At 36.7% G+C, this 18,585-nt stretch overlaps 2 protein-coding genes and 1 long non-coding RNA gene across 4 annotated transcripts; 2 read left to right on the top strand and 1 right to left on the bottom strand.

The window, feature by feature from the left end:
• Nucleotides 1-169: 169 nt before the first annotated feature.
• Nucleotides 170-14,660, bottom strand: LOC124214039 (EH domain-containing protein 3-like). The gene is made up of 7 exons (XM_046616001.2): nt 14,557-14,660; nt 13,911-14,024; nt 13,607-13,718; nt 3,768-3,916; nt 1,738-2,041; nt 1,121-1,535; nt 170-966 (listed from the first exon to the last, which is right to left on the bottom strand). The coding sequence occupies exons 2-7, from the start codon at nt 14,020-14,022 to the stop codon at nt 715-717; spliced, it is 1,344 nt and encodes a 447-aa protein (XP_046471957.1). The 5' UTR covers nt 14,023-14,024; nt 14,557-14,660; the 3' UTR covers nt 170-714.
• LOC124214044 (uncharacterized) lies at nt 8,489-9,826 on the top strand. The gene is made up of 4 exons (XR_006882054.2): nt 8,489-8,956; nt 9,056-9,125; nt 9,312-9,529; nt 9,609-9,826. It is a non-coding gene; the product is annotated as an uncharacterized lncRNA (long non-coding RNA).
• A 639-nt stretch (nt 14,661-15,299) lies between the features above and the next one.
• On the top strand, nt 15,300-18,094 carry LOC124214041 (cobalamin trafficking protein CblD). 2 transcript variants are annotated; one of them, XM_046616005.1, is made up of 5 exons: nt 15,300-15,392; nt 15,570-15,708; nt 16,533-16,978; nt 17,083-17,299; nt 17,431-18,094. In XM_046616005.1, exons 2-5 carry the CDS (start codon nt 15,570-15,572, stop codon nt 17,502-17,504), a joined length of 876 nt encoding a protein of 291 aa, XP_046471961.1. In that variant the 5' UTR covers nt 15,300-15,392; the 3' UTR covers nt 17,505-18,094. The 2 variants fall into 2 exon arrangements, with proteins under 2 accessions (XP_046471961.1, XP_046471960.1); XM_046616004.2 differs by having other exon boundaries at nt 15,318-15,423.
• The last annotated feature ends 491 nt before the right edge of the window (nt 18,095-18,585 follow it).

Below are 18,585 nucleotides of genomic sequence, written 5' to 3' on the forward strand. Positions count from 1 at the left end.
GGCTCTACTAGAAGCGTGCAAATTTTCTGAGAACAGTATGATAGGTGTATGTGTATGCATTGGTCAGTTCGTGATTGTGAAAAATTAAATTTTCAATAATTCAGTTTCTATGACTAGATCTGTACACATATGTATGCGTCGGCCTCCCGTGAGATACAGATCACAGTGATACATTGTAGGGATGTATTTATTAAATGATTGAATAACATGAGTATTAATTGTTATATTTAAAAATCACATTGTATTGCAAATTTATTTATAAAATTCAATAAATGCCTGATTTCACATCCAAATGTATATAGCTACCATTTTGTCATGTAAATCCAGGCAACTTAAGTAATTAAAATGCCAGTGGCAGTCATTTACAATTAATCAGATCTCCTTAAATTCAGGTTTTTGTTTAGTATAATAAAACAATACATATTAATACCACAAGTTTTCGATAAAATTATTCTATCATTATACTTCTACGTTGAAGTAATACATTTTTTTTTTGCAAACAATAAAAACCAGTATGATAAAAACCATACTCTGATTGGATTGAAAATCTCATAGATCTAGTACAATAAAGATAGATAACGATGAAGGGCGTATATGAGAAAAAAATGGTGAGATAAATCGTATGTCAGGTTCATGGTATAAAATATGCTAGTCCAATTATTTTGTGAAGTTATATATGTCTATCAATACCTCACAAGGAACAGATATTCAATTTCACAAATCATGGTCACCTACACTCTGTTCCAAGTATTCAAAATACAATTGTGTTTTCTTAGGAACAACAACATTGTACACATGATCTAACATCTCAATATACGAGTGCTTCTGCTTGCGTGTCAATGTTGTTCTCAGACCTAGGGATGACTGTGTTAGCAGGAACAGAACAGCAGACAAGGCAAGCACCAGAAGAAATATGTTCCATTGTTGACTTGCAGGGACAATCGACCATAAGATCCTTACAGGACTCTAAGAGAAAAAGAAGAAAAGCGCATCAAGAACTGATTAAGATTTTTAATGCATAATTATGAATTAAATTTCAGACTTTTTAAGGCTAACCGATAACTGAACAATTAGAAACATATTTACTAATGATTAGATGTATTATACCGTAGATATTTACCAAATATTTGTGTAGTATATACGTAAACTCCTCGCCAAATACCGAGTGCATAAAGTCTGTTCCCAGACCAGATATTACGAGGTGTAAGCACAGCACGAGGGGTATGATAGCAGCAGCGCCTCCCATCATTGCAGTGCGTAAAATAGTCTTATAATTGTAGTTTTTATCAGCTTCATCTTTGGAAAGTCCTTGACGAATTAGGGTTTTAATATCATTGCAATCTTTTTCCAACGTGTTCAAGGTATTCTGTATAGTTCTATTTATTGTCTTTTCAATATCACGACAGGTTTCTTCAATTTGATTAGTACATTTAGAAGGCTTGTTCAATTCTGGTATAAAAATTGTCGGCATATCAAAACCTGTTCGGTTCAATCCTGGTCTCTTACAAAGCTCTTGAACTATCTGCATCATTACTCTGAAATTCGAAAAATTATTATTAAATAAAGGTAGCAACAGCGTGTCTACAAATACTATCAAATTTTCTAATCTTCTATCTACTGATATGTAATTAATTAATTTTGTTCCAAACGACTGAAATCTATTGATATTCAGAGCTAGAAAGCTATTCATGTAGTTTAGATTATAATGATTATTTTTTTTTTTTCGATATTACATACCTTTGTCTGTCCGACTCGTTTCCAGCATCGTCTGCCTTGGATAAGTAAAACCTCATTTTCTCGGCATTCGTTGAATTCAGTTTTTCGACTAAATTCAAGGTTCTCTTGCACAGTGCTTGGCCAATTGGGTCAAAAAATACAAATATCAAGTCTGCCATGCTACCAAGCCACAAAAGTGCTTCGTTCACATCGAACAGGTACTGCATGTCACCGTCGACCAATCCTGGAGTATCCACGAATGTAACCAGACTAAATTTCTTCTTATTAGAAGTTGAAATTTCAGTTGACAAGAAGTCCACGACTCCTGTAACATAAATCGAAAGTAATAAGAATTTGATTGAAATAAATTGGAAAATCATCATCGCTGTACGTAATATATTTGACACTTATAATTATGCTAATAATAACAGCAAGGTATCTGAGGTGCGTTGGCGATGATGGTATATAACCACAATGTTGCCCTTCACTAGGCAGCTTGCATTTAAAATAGCAAAGTGCCCGATGATGAGCCGCACTGTAGTTAATTTCGTATGACAGATATCTCCAATGCTTTACGCTTCAGATTACAGTTGAGTGTTGATCGTCCTAAGAAATATATCTACTTGTACAGATTACATTCAGTCTCCATGGCTCCTCCATTCTTCGTTGTTTTAAACCAAATGTTTAAGTAGAATATACAGTAACTATAAATTATGCAAGACTCGATAAATTTCCAAGTGGAATGAAAATTATTTAAATTTATAGTATTTCATACCATTTCAAGTAATCCCAGTGACAGTGAGATGGTTAGTGTATGTTTCTACTTCCATTGTCCTTTGCCAATGTTTACACGAAAGGATTTTAGCTTTTTTGTACCTCAACGCAGCGCTTCAAAGCTGAGCTAAGAGAGATCTACTCAGTTTCGACGACAGTACGAATATGAGAACTTTGTGTAAAACGAACCAATTTATAAGGGAATCTCTGCTCCACCCACAGGAAATTGTGGGACCGAGTTTAACCAAGGCAAGGAAACAGGAAGGGGCGGTGATCACACAACCCGAGATACCAGGAGCTTAGCTGAGTTCTCCCAACTCAGAGCGCACAATGTATTCTTTTTTTTCATAACTTGTTTGTTTATTTGCTCTTTACAAGTTTCTAAAAAAATATCATTCAACTGAATTAAATATTTTTATATTATAAATATGAAAGCGTTTTGATATTTACGAACATACGGTAAATTTCGAATATAAATTGTAAAATTTATTTTAAATTTCATGTTACCATTTAGTTAATTTCATTCAAACGGTGCTAATTATTTCTTAAATAAGTAATTACTGAAGATTCAGAAACGTCACCAAGATAACAGATCGTTAGTTATACAACAGAACCATGTTACTATTATTAACTTACTTTTTAAATCCGTTGAAAAAATAGGAAAAAAAAGTCAACAGAGTAATTCGCGTCAATTTTTCTCATGATCAAATCTAATCCTCACGGATCCATTGATATTTTTCGTACATCGTTGTCTCAAGTCCAAAAGGCACTCGTAGTTTTATCTTGAACCATTAGTTATTTTCGATTTTCATTTACCTTACAAATTTACATTAATATCGATATTAAAAAAAGTGTCGCAAGAACTATATTGTGTCGCCACAGTTTCGATCAATTTTCGTTTTCACTAAACTGTATTAATTTCTTTTTATTCACAATAAAAGGAATAGAAAACAAATTACTACCTCTTTTGAATAAGATAGAAATTTCAAAATGGCCATGGAGAAAGAATGACTGGAAAAATGTTCATTAAACACAAGACAACCGGAATTAAATGTCGATTGAGTTGACAGGGCATATCCCTTGTATTTATTTTGGTTTGATTAACTCGATTAATTCGGAACTTCAAGCAAGCAAGAAAACGTTGTAGATAAATGAACCAGATATGGCAGAAATGATAACTTGACAGCTGTGTAACGATAGAATCAACTTTATCATATCTAAAGTTGAGAATTTCTACAAGAACGGTTAGATGTGCTAAGAAAAATTTAAGCACATACCCGAAATTTGTTGGAGAGGCTTAAAGTGTGGATAAAGATGTAACGTTGCATTTCCCATCAACGATTCTCGCCTTTTGCCTGATGTCACGAGGCAAATACCTTGCGTCTCAATTGCGACCCCAGTTTTTTGCACATGTTCTTCGACATACCTAAATTGAAATAATATTGTGATTAATTTGGACTTAGGACTTATGGGGAGGGGGGAAAGTTTTAAAATATGAGGAGTCAAAATATTGGCCGTAAATATTCGAAAGCAGTCGTAAGTGTTGCTGTACATTAGAAAACTCCATATGATGAAATACGATGCAAATTGGTTTGAAATATTTTGCAATGTCATTTGATTTTTTTCAAATTCTATTGTTGATACATATTTTAGGAATTGTCAAGGCACTTTGGAAACAGGTGGAGCCATCCTTTTTGAATCAAAAATTCAAATCATAGTCAAGTTTAATAATAAATAGCCTTGCCTTTTTTCAAGACTTGTGTGTAAGGTCTGCTGTACTATAATATCAACCACGTTCTACGTACGCTACAACGTCTTTGTTTTGTTGCTATTGAAGAAGACCCGGAAATTTTAAATAAAAACGACCAGTGTAGCGATAAATATTTGATGAGAAAATTGATTGCGATTCTTTATACAATTAAGTTAACGATGGTCAACGTAGTAAATGATCAAAGGGAATTGATTCAACAACGTTACAAACGGTGTGAGAATAAAATATAGCGGTAATTATTTTCTGCGAAATATTATACATCGGTGGAATAATAACAGCGTGCAAAACGCTGATTCGGCTAGTGGAACAGACTTGTTATCTTCAATGCGTGCAACGTACGCCACATTGGCATTTTTATCGCTGCGGTTGAACTACCGAGCGGGAAACGGGAAACATGCGGCGTATTTCGTAATCTTACATCTTTACTTGTATAAATAATGTTAAATAAAGTAAACTCCGCTTTGAATGCGTTTATTGTGAATTGCATGATTTACGTACGGAGAGCGTATATCGTGTAATCGTGGGTTTCGAATCTCCAATAATCGCGTTACGATATTGACTTTACTAGTGATCTGTACGGATGTGAAACCATTCGGTAGAAAAATCGCGATGCATGATACTTTTTTTTTTCTGCTGCCCCGTGATTTTCTCAAATATTATTGATTGAGAAATGCTCAGCGTCTTAGAAAGTTACTAATATCAGATCGGTGGAGATTTATGAGCTACTTGCTCGTTGAATAAAAAAAAAGTACAGTTTGATATCAACAGGTCATTGAATTATTTTCATTAGTGATTTAGGTAAATCATATACATAAGAATGAAATTCGGCAGATGGGAATGCGGTACCATAAGGACGGAACTTTTTCGTGACACGGGGGAGAAACGTCACAACCCTGCATGAAATGCCGTACAGAGACTGATAAATTCATATTAGATGCGGATTCAAAAACCGTATTTGCCGTAAGGTTCTGAACCCGGATCTTTGACAAACTTTGATGATTCTAATATGGATTTATCAACTCTGTCTGGTATTTTTAACAGGGAAGGCCTGAATTTATCACATTGAAATGAGTAAAGTTATCGTAACGATTCATGCTGAGGAAAAACCGTTACTTCACGATCTTGGAATTGTCTGAAATTCAGTAAGCCGTAATAAAACGGAACACACTCATACTTCGAAATCTTAGTTCCTGCAAATTGCTCTCCAGCTGTAGTTGTTATAATTGATAATTACAGAAGAAGTTCTGGCCTCTGTAGTGACGGCTGATTGGAATATAACGAATAATTCGAAAATATGGAGAATAGTTTATATCAATATATTATATCACTATATTATTTATGACATGACAGTTATCGTGATCGTGAAGCCGTTATAGTTTAAACAATAAATTACGGTCACATTGCGGCGCAAAATTACGTTTGTTTATCTATACCATAACTATCCGTCAGCGGGCTTAAAATAACATACACCCGTATCTGTTGTAAAAACATGAACTTGTCAACACCGTATTAGGCACTTCTTGTGAATTTAAAACTACTACCTTCAGAGGATTCGGAATACGCGGGTTCGCTTCGTAGTCATTTCCGATTACTCAACCGCACTGTTAAAACTGAAAAATTTTTTAAAATCCAACGTTTTATTTAAATTTTTTTCTACTGTCAAAGTCACCACAAACTGGTCTCATTCATATCCGACGTCAAGTATAACGGCGTAGTTGTGGCTTTATTGTGAGTACAGTATATTGCATCCACGACAACTGATATTTGTAGTGGTTTGAATGGTTGAAACCGTTCAAACTGACATTCCTGTATTCTCAAACACATTTGACACGTATAATGCGATACCTTGCATAAAGTGAAGTGAAATACTGCACATTTACTTCGGCATTATTCATTGTTAATGTAAATAGCTGCTTGCGTAAGGGTGAAAATACTAAGTACCAGACATGCATGCATTACCTGCAGTTGCAAAGGTATAAATAGGTACGCGGTACGTGAAATCGAGAATTGAACCGGGAACAAAGGGAGAAAATATGTGACAAGGCATGACTGATTAGCATTTGGAGAAGGGTTCCCATGAAGATTCTCAGTAACGACGGTTTCTTGCGCCACCAGATGTGGGCAACCTTTTCGAGCCGACTATAAGCTGCAGCGTGCAGGCTCTTCTTTCTCTCGCATATAGTAATATACCTTACACGGAGCGTCGTGGTCGTGTTGTAAATCCCGGCTAGACCCAAGGGAAACGGTTTATTTTTTTGAAAAATCCCAAAGGTACCTACTAGCCCCCAGCCACTCCATCCAGTTTCCAACTTGCATGGCTCGACACCGTTGACCCACATGTTGAGACTCGAGAACGCTCGAGTCGATGGGGTTGAGAGCTGCTCACCTCATGGTCATGATCACACCGTCATTGCGATCACAGGATCATGATCGCAAAATATCCGAGGTGTTACATCAAAAGCGCAACTCGTTTAGATATCGTCCGATAACCAGCCAATTAGTTAGCGAATATACCTACCAAAACCGGTGCAAGTAACCGTAACATGAAAAATCCAACGAACTCTTAAGCGTGTCGATGAAGACATACACAGATGTCGAAATAACCATTAGCATCGGTGGTTTGGAGCCGTACTTATTCAGAATTTCCTAATTTTAATGTTTAACAGTAATATGTAGACATGCAACGTGTGTAACTCGTTGTAAGCTTCGTTCTTAACCGAATTTCTGATGTGGTTAAAGGAGTTCGATTAACTTTCCAAGAGGCGGGTAATAGCACGACATATCTGTGCAGCGAAGGACATAAATAAACCAGTGTTCGGCAGTTGGAGAGAAATTTACAATGTTAATGCTGACCTGTAGAAGTGATGAAGAAACAACGTGTAGCGCTGTCGTTGCAGTTTATACCCAAAACGAGTAGGAAGTTTTAAAAAAAGACAAGAAAAAATGTTTAGATCACGCAGTCTCCCTTCGCCTTATGCCGAACCACCGTTTGGCCATTCCGTTCATAAGGCGGGAAGGCCCGCGGTGGTCTATTCAGTGCGTTCTATAGAAATTTTCAAAATTGAACAGTTAGTCTACGTGTGTCTATGTGTGTGTGTGTAATATAATCTCATCGAAGAAGCCTTTGTACGGATCCCACGGTACGAACATCAGCGATGCGAAAATTCACGTAACTCACAATCGGTATACCGCTTTTATTATACGTCTGCACATCAATGCTTCTTTGTAAGTATGTGCATAAAGTTGCCAGCAAACTTTACGTAAAGCTATCAAAAACCGATTATCCAAATGCGTTTTCTAGTCGCACTGATCATTTCGTCTTATAGATATACGACGTAATTTCAGCCTGCAGATTTTGGCAAAGCTTTATGGTACAGTTTCATCAAAATGATCATTATCACTCCTTTATGCAATAATAAATAGAAAGCAGAATATTCATCGGATTTTCAAATCATAAAATTAGCTAGCTGGAAACACGAAGAGCCTTCTAATTACTAATAAAATTGTCGATAAAATTCTACAGCCATTATAGCGTCACGATGTTGCAATAGGAAAGGAATGCATGAGCATGATGTATGTAATTCCGCAGAAAAAATACAGTCGATGACGTAGGGCGTGCGTAAAATTCTTCGATAAGACTAGGGCAGTCTTATTATTAGATGTCCCGGATTATAACGAATTATGGAGCAATTGCAGGAGTTCCCAATTATTATCGGTCGATTTGACAGGAGGACGACTTGGCGTTGACTGGCAAATGGTTTGAGAGCTGAAATATTTCGTCTCCAAGCGCTTATTAGTGAATCTCATTTCCCTGAAGTTTATGAACTGGAAAGTTATCGTGACGGCAAGAGGAAAAAAAAAAAAAAAAAAACTCGGAGTTGCTTTTTCGTCAGAAAATAAATAGAAATTCGAAATAGAAACGTGAATACTGCAACCACGACAAGAAACAATGAAAAATTCGTTACGACATTGGGAGCAGTGAAGAAATGCATTTAATTAATATATTAGGGAAACGGCTTGATTAACATAGTAACAGAAATAACGCAGCAAACTGTATGAACAATCCGTTTTGAACCTTGACGCTGAGGTTGATCGCAGTATTTTTTGCGTATAAATTGGCGAATGAATTATTCACGTATTCTCAATACATTGGCAAGGTATTATTATCGTTCATCGCACATGTGTTACACACACCTGCAGTCTACACTCGCGTTTCTCGACTTTAGCGACTCTCCGGGTTTGCGCGCAGTTTCCGTTCGCTTATGCGAAAATGTGTAAAGATAAATGTTTTTTCGAGGTTTTCGAACTCGGGAGATCGAGAGTGACTAGCCGATCGTTCGATAAAAATTGACCGGTGCAGCACACGGCGTGACAGTCACGAATGTTTTTTCAACACATTCATATACATATCTATTTATGCCACAGAATGTTTTTCCGCGTGAATCATGCATTACACATGAGGTTACATAGCCTTTTGCATTCGGAGCTGAAAATATCGACTGTAAGCTCGCCTTTTTTATCATCGATGCAGCCGAGTCGGGATTATTGAAACTTGACGTAATATTTACATAAAAGTGTAACGAAATAACTAAGTATAAAATCTATGCAGTGACAGATGATTTTGCAGTAATCGGGGTTCCGTCTACTTGCTGAAACACTGCTCTAAAATTATGCGAACAATTCTCGTACAACACAGTAGGTATACCATATTATACGTAACACATAAGCTGCGCGTAGTTCTCTTTCATATCCCGGCTTTACCCGCATGTGTTTCTTACTTCAATGTGTACGCAGGAAAGTTTGGTGGGCGCTGTACGACTTACATCCATCCGTGATCAAGATTACATAGCGAGCTTTAATTAAGGTGATTGTATTTCTATACGCATTATACGTCGGTATGCCTACTCGCTGCGTTATCGCAAATCAAAGTTTCCAAGTAAAATAACATAATTCATAATAGCTAAGCAGGCGTAAAAGTGAAAAAAGAGTAAAAGGATAAGGAAAAAGGGTGGTCAAGAAGATAAAGTGTATAATACATGTTGGTTTACAGATGTAATCGCACACAGTGCGGTCACTTACTTTGAAAGATTGAGTCACTGCGTAAGCTCGGCAAAACCGCACTCAAAAATCACAAGTTCTCCGTACCCGGCAAGCAGCAGATGCGGTGTGCCGGGGCACCGCAAACGAGGACGACTTGTGCACTAGAATTTTGATAACCCTTGGAGACTTGCGTCGATTCGGCATGATTGGTTGGCGAGTTGTTGAAAAGTAAAAAAAAGTAATAAAAAAATAATATACACACACACATATATATATATATATGTATGTATGGATATGTATATTACAGTCGAGACAAACGACAAAAATTCCTCGGATATTCAGAATCGCACCGATTCTGCTGCAGGACTGCGCAACCGCAAACGACTCGGATGGTGTTCAAGATAAAACTGAGTTGAATCTCCTGGCCCTGGAGCGGGATCGGGGGCGAGACAAACGCTGCGCAAAGCACGTGGTGATGTCGTATACGCGTATGTATGCATGTATACACATCTACATGTATGCTCTCTGTGCCATATTCTGGTGCAGATGTGGATGGGGGTAGTGGTAGGGGAGGGGCAAGGGGCCGCTTACCTTCGCGCGCTTTTCAAGGGCCCCCGTAAAGAGGATGTTAACGTTATACGTTATATGTAGATGTAATATACGTGCGTACAAGTTGTACAAATATACGATGATTTTCAGGCCCCCGCGGCGACGCTTTTTACACGGAGAATTCAACGACTTGTCGACTGCAAGTTTGATATACCTACGCCTATAACACATGCGGTACAGTCCATACATGTACGAATTCGTACGTAACTCGGGGTTCTCGGGATCGGCTTCGACGCAGAAGTGCAATGGATAGTTTTTTTTGTACCTGATGCGTCGCAAACGTGCATGGGAAGTTGCGCATAAAGCAGGTGTCTAAGCCCTGGAGAATCACGTTTTCTCAGTATTTTCACATATTACAAAAAGTTGAATCGAGAAGCTTATTTTATGCATCATATCATTCGAGAGCCGGTGCCGCGATACAATGGATACCAGCACTACGATTTTGTCTAATATTACACTTTGGCAAAATTAAGCATCACGTATTAACGTTATATATATACTTAATATATTGTGTACGTTACTCGGTAAATGTCGCAGAGCTGCGGTGAACAAAGTTCTGAGATCCGATAGCGTTATATTGTACCTATAATACCTAGAATAAGTTCAACTTATACATGAGATTTTGTGTAACAAGCCCATTGCCAGGATATCCTGGTCCAGTTTAATAAGATTTAATGATAAAGTAAAAAATAGTATATCGTGGATACGGTTGATTGCATGTAGTTTATTCGTAAACGACAATATACTGGCAGATAAATGCCAGCGGATGTGAGATATCCACGGACTGAAGATAAGACGAAAATTTTCGGGGTCGTATTCGTAATATTGTACATGAATATATGCATGGAAGGTCCAACCTACTCGTTAATATAATCTCAGTCGGAATTCTATGAACCGTTTGGCACTTTATCTCGATCACTCATACCTACTGCATCGGGCATATAATGAGCAACAGTCGAGATTATACGGGGTAAATGATACAAACGAATGCTACGAATGACAAATTACCGCAAGAATACATCTGCAGATATATCTGCTCCTGCAACGTATACCCCGATCCCTACCTACCTACACTTTTGAGTTTCACACAGGTAGCGTTTATCCCATTCTCTAACTTTACAATTTCAATGTACATCTGCGGCTTACGTAGGCTTACTTTTCTAACAACCGCTGGCTAATTGTAAGAACTACAAGGACATTTCCGGTGACCAACCGGAAGTATTATAAGGAATTAATTTGGAAAATTGATTTGATGAGAAAAGAATATAAGTGCTTATTAAAGACGACACGGTGTTTCGTTCTATCTTCTCGATATATTTAATTTGCGCATATAAATGGCTTGAAGGCACCAAGTCTACGATTAGAGGCGAAGACGAGCGGTAACAATGACCGTTGAAATCGAACCTCTCGGATCGTGGTCTGGAAGCTGGATGGAGCAGGTTTAATTGTAAGTGAAAAATACCGTCAGGCGATAGATGGAGAGGGTGGGATAGGGTCAGAGGGCAGTGTCCCTAACCGCGAGAGCGTGTAGACGAGAGACAACGCATTTGCATTTCCTGTTTGATGAATATGGTAAAACACTGTATGAGTAACGTTTTGCGCTGTATCTGCAGTTAGCTGCATTCCGTCTAGCCTCAGCTGCAGTGTCTCGAATGCGGTGATAAACGCGTTCGTTAGAACTCTATGAGTGTGTAAACGACAGTTTATTCTGTATTACCGGGTACAAAAGTTTTCCGTTTTACCGAAGATAAATGTAGCTAAGATTGGCAAAGTAGTAGCGGTTTTCTAAAATATTATATATTATACGAATAGTGTATACATGTAAAAGTAACAATGCTGGGAACGTATAATTGTAACCGTTTCTCGCGGTCTTACCAAGCAACAATCTAATGCGGAAATGTGTCGCCCGATACGAAAACCACAATCCCTATATTTACCCTGTTGCAGGATAGACGGTAGTTTGGAAAAAGAAATTATCAACTTAATACGTGCACGCAAAGACTACGCGTTTGAATAAATATTTTTACGTCGTTGAGTAAACGATTGACGCCCCGTTTCTTTCGACAATATCGATGCGGAGAGACCGAAGTGCGCTATTAAACCGAACGTTTATCGTAGCAGCTGTTTCTTACAGGTCCGTGTTCAAGTCCTTACATTATAATTAGACCGTGAAATATAAGGGAAAAAATAAAATAAATAATCCAAGGTTTTCTCCATAAGTACTGATCACTCTCTAGGAATGTCACACGTGTGAGGTGCGAGTCATGTTGTAAAATTGCGCGAACGACGACAAAGCTCGGATTAATTCATGTCAAGTTTAACTAAAGTGTACGCAAATTTTCAACGCTTAAAAATTATCCGACTTTTAAAAGTTTTCCGATTTCTTTACGTACCGGCGATACGTAATTTACGAGTATTACGTTTGGAAATGAATTTCGGTTGGATGTTGTTGCATCGCCGAGTCACAACGTTGGAATGCACATTCGGTGAACTCGTCAGACTCGTTTTATCTTCATTCGCGGATTGACATGATCGTGAATATGATCGTTATTTTTTTTTTCGTAAACCAACTTATAGCGCTCGCGGCCACAATTGACCTCGACCGATATCGTTACAGATTAAATGCGGCAATTAGGTACGTGCCTAATTGTACGGCGCGTTACTTTTACGGTCCTCAATGCTGCATTCTGTTACATATTTGGCTGTTGCGCCACATTCATTTGACAAGAATGCATGTTCGCCACCTTTTTCAATTCTGATCGCTTGCCCTGATTTTCCAACAATTTTATAATCGCAAAATGATTGAAATTAATTTACATTCTCTCATTCTTTCTTCTTCATCACCTTGACAATGTTTATGTACTACGAAACATGAAAAATAAAATATGGCCAAACTTCCAAGGAATACAGAATAATATGTCCAATACATTTCCCAACGGTATAATTGTATTCATCGTGTTCTTTTAATATTTGTTTTGAAATACATTTTACTTCTTTGCTAATAGTCATACTCCCCCTCTAAGGTACCAACTTGCTAATAGGATTACATTAGAATGTTTCGGAAGTCGCAGATGTTTTCTAATCCGTTGAGACGGTTTAAACTGACTTAGGATAAAGGAGGAAGGCCTGTAGTAGACAAATTCGAGGGACTACCGAAGCTGTTGAGTGTATGATGGGATAAGGCCAGAAAAGGGATGCATACACTTGACTAAAGCAAAAAACTGGTATAGCATCTGGGACTCGGGACATAACTAAAAATACTAACTAAAGGCAGCAGGACACAAAAAGTGTTTACACTTTTCATGTGTAGAAATTTTTCTATACGTGTAAAGAGAATTTTAAGAGTGTTTGCTGGCGAGTTAGGTAAAGATGCACAGCCGCTGTTTATGCTATTTGTGCTACAGTCAAGGTTAAAAAACAAAATGTCTCACCAAGTGCAATAAATTACCATCTGTTACAGCAATAATATCATGATCAGTTACTTAATAAAAAATCATTGTAACTGAAAGACTTACTGTGGAAGACAATAAAAACTATTATCATGCAGGTAAAAAGACATTTGGAGTCAAATTCCTTGTTCATAACAATTACGTTAAATATTTAGTTTTTTGCTGTTACGAAAATGATAATGATTGCTTCATAATTTAATACCGTATAATAAACAATTTTTGAATAAGGCCTATAACTTTCACTCACCAGTTGATGAATGATGATTTTCCAGCAGAATGATTACCGATTAATTGAATTATTATTTTCTTCCTTGGGGCAAGTAATTTCAACCCAAATTGACTTGCAATATGAATGAGACCTGCAGGTATAAAAAGGAGAGATAGTCGAATGAGTATTTGCAAAACTTTCAATACCAGAGCTTGTAGAGCCAGGATGAAACACTTAGACGGTCCCTTATGGTCGGATGGTGAGGTTTTTACACTTTTAAGAATATGAAGTTACGATTTCATATAGCATATATCATTCACTATTTCTGAAACACATTTTGTACCTTTTTCCGGCTCTATGTAGAGGTTGTGACATTCTTTAAGAATCTTTTCATTCACGCTTAGCTTGTCATTTTGAAGTGGATTGGCTATGTCCAGCGAATTGGTCTTTGACATGGCTGAAAGTTACCAATAAGACAGGGTCAATAATAACGAATTTCACAACTACCTTTCAATTCGTATAGTTTTAATTGGATACATGGACATAAGATGAATGGTATCTTAAAATAATAGAATAATAATTGTAATGAATTGGCAATTCGTTGCAATTTGTTTCTTAGCTCTAGTTTATGCAACGGGACGAACAGTTCAAAGAATTTTTAAAATCTAGAAACAAGTCAACATTGAATGTTGTGCGCATAATTATTTTCAATAAGAAACGTATACATTTAAATACACAGAATACAAATTTGAAGATTGGTGTGCGCTCTGTCTTATTTTACTAACATAGATTATCGTATTAGATAAACTAAGTAATGATCAGTAAAGAAGGTTCACGATAAGACCGTGGGGATTCTAACCTCAAGGGTTCCATTTCTTTCACAGAAATGCTGAGACATAAGAAGACAATGTCAACTAGTGAGATATAGTGCCAATTGTTTAGCGGCTTAAATAAGGATCTACGCTATTTCTTGTCATTTAAAAACTTACTTTTTCAGTACCCGGATAAGCAATCATAAAAAGCAACACGCAAAGCAGGTAGCCGTGAGAATCCTGGCGGCTGGCGCAGGGTATGGACACTCAACAGTTTTTGAGGCAAATTATTCGTCGGTGTGGACTGGGCTATAGCCAACATAATAACAGTTTTCACTAACAAAATTATAGGAATTTCATATTTTTTTCCACAATAGTTGGTACATGTTGATTACGACGACCTCTGTTGATACTTACAAACAATAATCAAACCTCCTTCAAACAGTTTATCATTAACATTAACTTCATACAAGCCAATTATCAAATCTCCAGAGGACGCCTCGATATGTCAGTGATACCACTTAAACTTAATACATGGGAATTTTACATCTTATTGTTGTGGTATGGCCCTGGTCCACTGCGCTTGAATAAGGAGTGGAGGGGAGGTCTAATAAGTGTCCATACCCTGGGCTGGCGGCTAAAGGCTCGGTCTCTATTTTACAAACCAATCACATAGCCGTGTGTTCAACCATAATTAACAATGAGATGCATTCTTAGAGGTATGTATGTACGAACATGAGTGCTATTTGCGAATCGCTGCTTGTTTTATTGGATGAAAAAATGTTTTTCTTTTTGTAAGTTATTCGCTAAGGTTACAATATTTTTATAGGTATGTAAAAAGCAGAGTCGCTAGTTCAAAACACGCGCGTATCATAGTCACACGACCGGTTTGTTTGAATTTATAACACGTAGCGCCATCTAGCATCAGTCGGCTTTAAGTTAATCTGCAAAATGAAGTTCCGCGAAAGTAAACCTGGGTAGTTGAATCGTCTTCGATACGTAATCTAAATCTAGTATGTAAAATTATACTTCAATCGTAATAAGGTGCATATTACATCGTATTTTTATGCATTTTTCATTTCAAAAACTCTAGAAAACCAAACCAATTTTGTTCACAAAACGTTATCACCAGGAAACTCGTACGATTTCAGTAGGCATAACCTAACCCATCCAATTTTATATTATTCTAGATGCTTTGCTCCAAAATATTGCAAAGAAATTGCAACGCTACCTCCGTCAGTTTCATTTTGAAGGCTAAGTACTCACGACGCAGTCAAAAGAATACAAGTACATACAAGGTCGTTAAATCCAACAACGAACCGCTCGAAGGTAAAGGGCTTGTTTATCTTTGCTCCTTATTCATGCATTGTCACTTTCCTTAGAAAAAGAGGCTAATATTATTCTAGATTTGGCAATATGACCTCAGCTGGCCTTATGTTAAATACATATATTTAGTCAGAATCGATTGATGATTTGGCAATTTGGTTCCTTGGTTCATTTCGTCTTATCTTAGAAATATTTATATTTGATGAAGCATTGAGAGAATGATGCAATAAGAAAATATTTGAGGTTATTAATTAAAGTATTTAAGATCAAGCGTTGATATGTTAATTGAGAATAGTTTAACTTTTGATTACACCTGACATTCATCAGTTCACATCATATTCAGCAATCATCGGTTCAGTAGAATTACAATTTATTTTTATTTTGTTCATAGTTGGAAAATGAATTTAATGTCAAAGTTTAACTTTCAAGAACTAATTTTAGAGTTGTATGTTGTTTGCAAAAACCAAGGATATATGAAGATTGACTAGTAAAAGTGCAATCATGATTCAGCATGTATTGATCAAGGGTTTTTTTATTTTTTTTTACATTATTTACCATAAAATGATGCAGCATAGATGAAATGAGTGAATATATTATTTATACGTTGCAATGAACTGTTAGATAAATTTAGTATCAGATATGATTAGAACTTTTTTGGAAGTACTGATATTACGTAAATATTGCTCGGACTGAGTGGATGAAACATTTAAAAATAAGAATGATCAGGTATAATAATTTATTCAGCTCAGTAAGTTGTTAAGACTAATTTTAATGCTGCTCCATTATTCTACATTTGAAAAAAAACTCAAAATTTGCGTCTTTTTTAGATGTGGAAAACACTGTATTTGGGGCAAATCCCAACTGGGAGTTATTGGCGCCAAGGGGCTTCCGATTTTATTTACCTGGCAGTGTTGGTCCTGGCTGGCTAGATGCTTCGACAACAGCTCAGGTGGAAACGCGTTCAATAGTGTTAGATGATGAGAATAGCATTGAGAATTTGATGGAAGCAGCCAATACTTTTCCGCAAGACTCAGATACGTATGAATCTGTACCGAAAAAATCTGACGATACTTTACTTGAATCTAGTCGACCCGTTTTACATTGTGTGGCTCAAGAATGCCCAGTATTGTTAAGAAAAGGTATAACCGAGTTATTCCCCGGATGTATGGAGATAAACTCGCCGCAGTTAACGATAATGACCATCAGTCAAAAACCAAATCTTGAAACAATGAGGTGGAGCAAAGAAGTTGAAACTGAAAAGTTAGCGAAATATGTAAGTATAATACAGCCAATACTTCTTCCCGAACACCACCCTGCCAATCATATTCACTTTCATCAATTTCATAATATCTCTTTTTTCCTTACATTTTTCTACAGTTCCTTCTTGCAGCGTCTGATATCTGTACTAAGCTCAAAATGGTTGGCTACTGGGCTGATTTTATAAATCCATTCAGTGGACAGCCGTTCTTGAACCCGCATAAAAATGGTACCCTTTATAAAACAGATGAGCGTTTCAGATGCCTTGGATTTAAAATTGAACAGAAAAGATTCTGCAAGGTCATCTCAATTGACAGTGATCAAACGAATTTTATCGGTGAGTGGGTTGTGTAGAATCCATCAATTTGAACAAAACTGTCTTTAATCAGATCCATATATGAAGGCAGCATAGAAAACTGGCAGCAGATACAGTATTTAATAAATAATTGACGTTCAATTATGTTTCAGGGAGTCTTTATACAACGGCACCCCCCAGCACGGAGTTTTTAAAGGAACTTGTGAATGATCTAAACGAGCAATGACATGTCTCAAGTCGTGTTAGCAGAAATTGTCAATTCAATATCGCTGATTAGTTGTTGAATTAAGATAAAAAGAAAGAGAAGAAAAATTCGTTTTCCGTTATACCAACTAGTGTTGATTAATTTTATTGACTTCTTATTACCGGTTCAATTCATACTTATGTTCGTATGAAGTAAAACGTAGTTAAAAAACAACCTACAATTAAAGGCAGCCTACTAGCCGAAAATTGACTAATAGATAATGATATCTGATTGTGAAGCTAAGACATTTAGGGCAGAGACGTGCAGTACCGATCAGCCTTTGGTATCGACTAAAGTTGTTAAGTCTGTCAAAGGGAAGCGACAACTAGCTTTGACCGATACTGTAGGCTGGTCGGTACTGCGTGACTCTTCCCTATTCCAACGGATACCTTGAATCGAAATCAGAGTATGTACGTATGTATCTTCACGTTAAATTAGGAACGTTTTCAATAAGTATTGAAAGAACTAAACTATACAGTTTTTCGAATAAACATTAAATTCGAAGATTAGTGAAAAATATGTACTACAGGATTGTTTAATGAAAATAAATTCGCTGGATTACGAATTTTAAATCCCCGTGTAGCCTTTTTCTTCAAAATCTTAAAAAACCCGTATTGCACTGGCCAAATTATTTGCCTTTGGGCATCAACCGTTTTTCGACTCATTTGAAGTATAAAGAATTATTACACCGAGCTGGTTTTCTTGATTACGAAGGTAGTTTTTAGTTGAAGTATGACTGAAAAAAAAAGATACTCGAAAGTAGCGAGAAAGAGAGGAAGAAACACACAGATAATAAAGCAATTTACAGTGGTAGATTATAATACAACGCAGCATATACAAATATCTTGTTTCTGCCATTAGGTATAGAGATGTATGTAAATACAATGCACTTTTGAGTGTGAAATGATTAATGACACATTACATATGAATTACACAATGAAGTACAGGTAACTAGGATTCATATGTATACTATAGTATAAATATAGGTATGTATAATAGGTACGCGGATATACAATAGTGTAGGAAGTACAGCAAAGAAATTAAATAGATTTGAGTTATATTT

The sequence above is a fragment of the Neodiprion pinetum genome, chromosome 3 (genome assembly GCF_021155775.2).
Source record: "Neodiprion pinetum isolate iyNeoPine1 chromosome 3, iyNeoPine1.2, whole genome shotgun sequence".
Lineage (NCBI taxonomy): Eukaryota > Metazoa > Arthropoda > Insecta > Hymenoptera > Diprionidae > Neodiprion > Neodiprion pinetum.

What these genes read in the sequence shown, in the direction of transcription:
- LOC124214039 (XM_046616001.2), bottom strand. Translation starts at nt 14,022, where the DNA reads ATGTCAAAGACCAATTCGCTGGACATAGCCAATCCACTTCAAAATGAC. An exon ending in GCCTCTCCAACAAATTTCGG is followed by an intron (nt 2,042 to 3,767) that starts GTATGTGCTTAA and finishes TTTATGTTACAG; the next exon opens with GAGTCGTGGACTTCTTGTCA. An exon ending in ATATACTACACAAATATTTG is followed by an intron (nt 967 to 1,120) that starts GTAAATATCTAC and finishes TTTTTCTCTTAG; the next exon opens with AGTCCTGTAAGGATCTTATG.
- LOC124214041 (XM_046616005.1), top strand. Translation starts at nt 15,570, where the DNA reads ATGCTTTGCTCCAAAATATTGCAAAGAAATTGCAACGCTACCTCCGTC. An exon ending in CAACAACGAACCGCTCGAAG is followed by an intron (nt 15,709 to 16,532) that starts GTAAAGGGCTTG and finishes CGTCTTTTTTAG; the next exon opens with ATGTGGAAAACACTGTATTT. An exon ending in TGATCAAACGAATTTTATCG is followed by an intron (nt 17,300 to 17,430) that starts GTGAGTGGGTTG and finishes ATTATGTTTCAG; the next exon opens with GGAGTCTTTATACAACGGCA.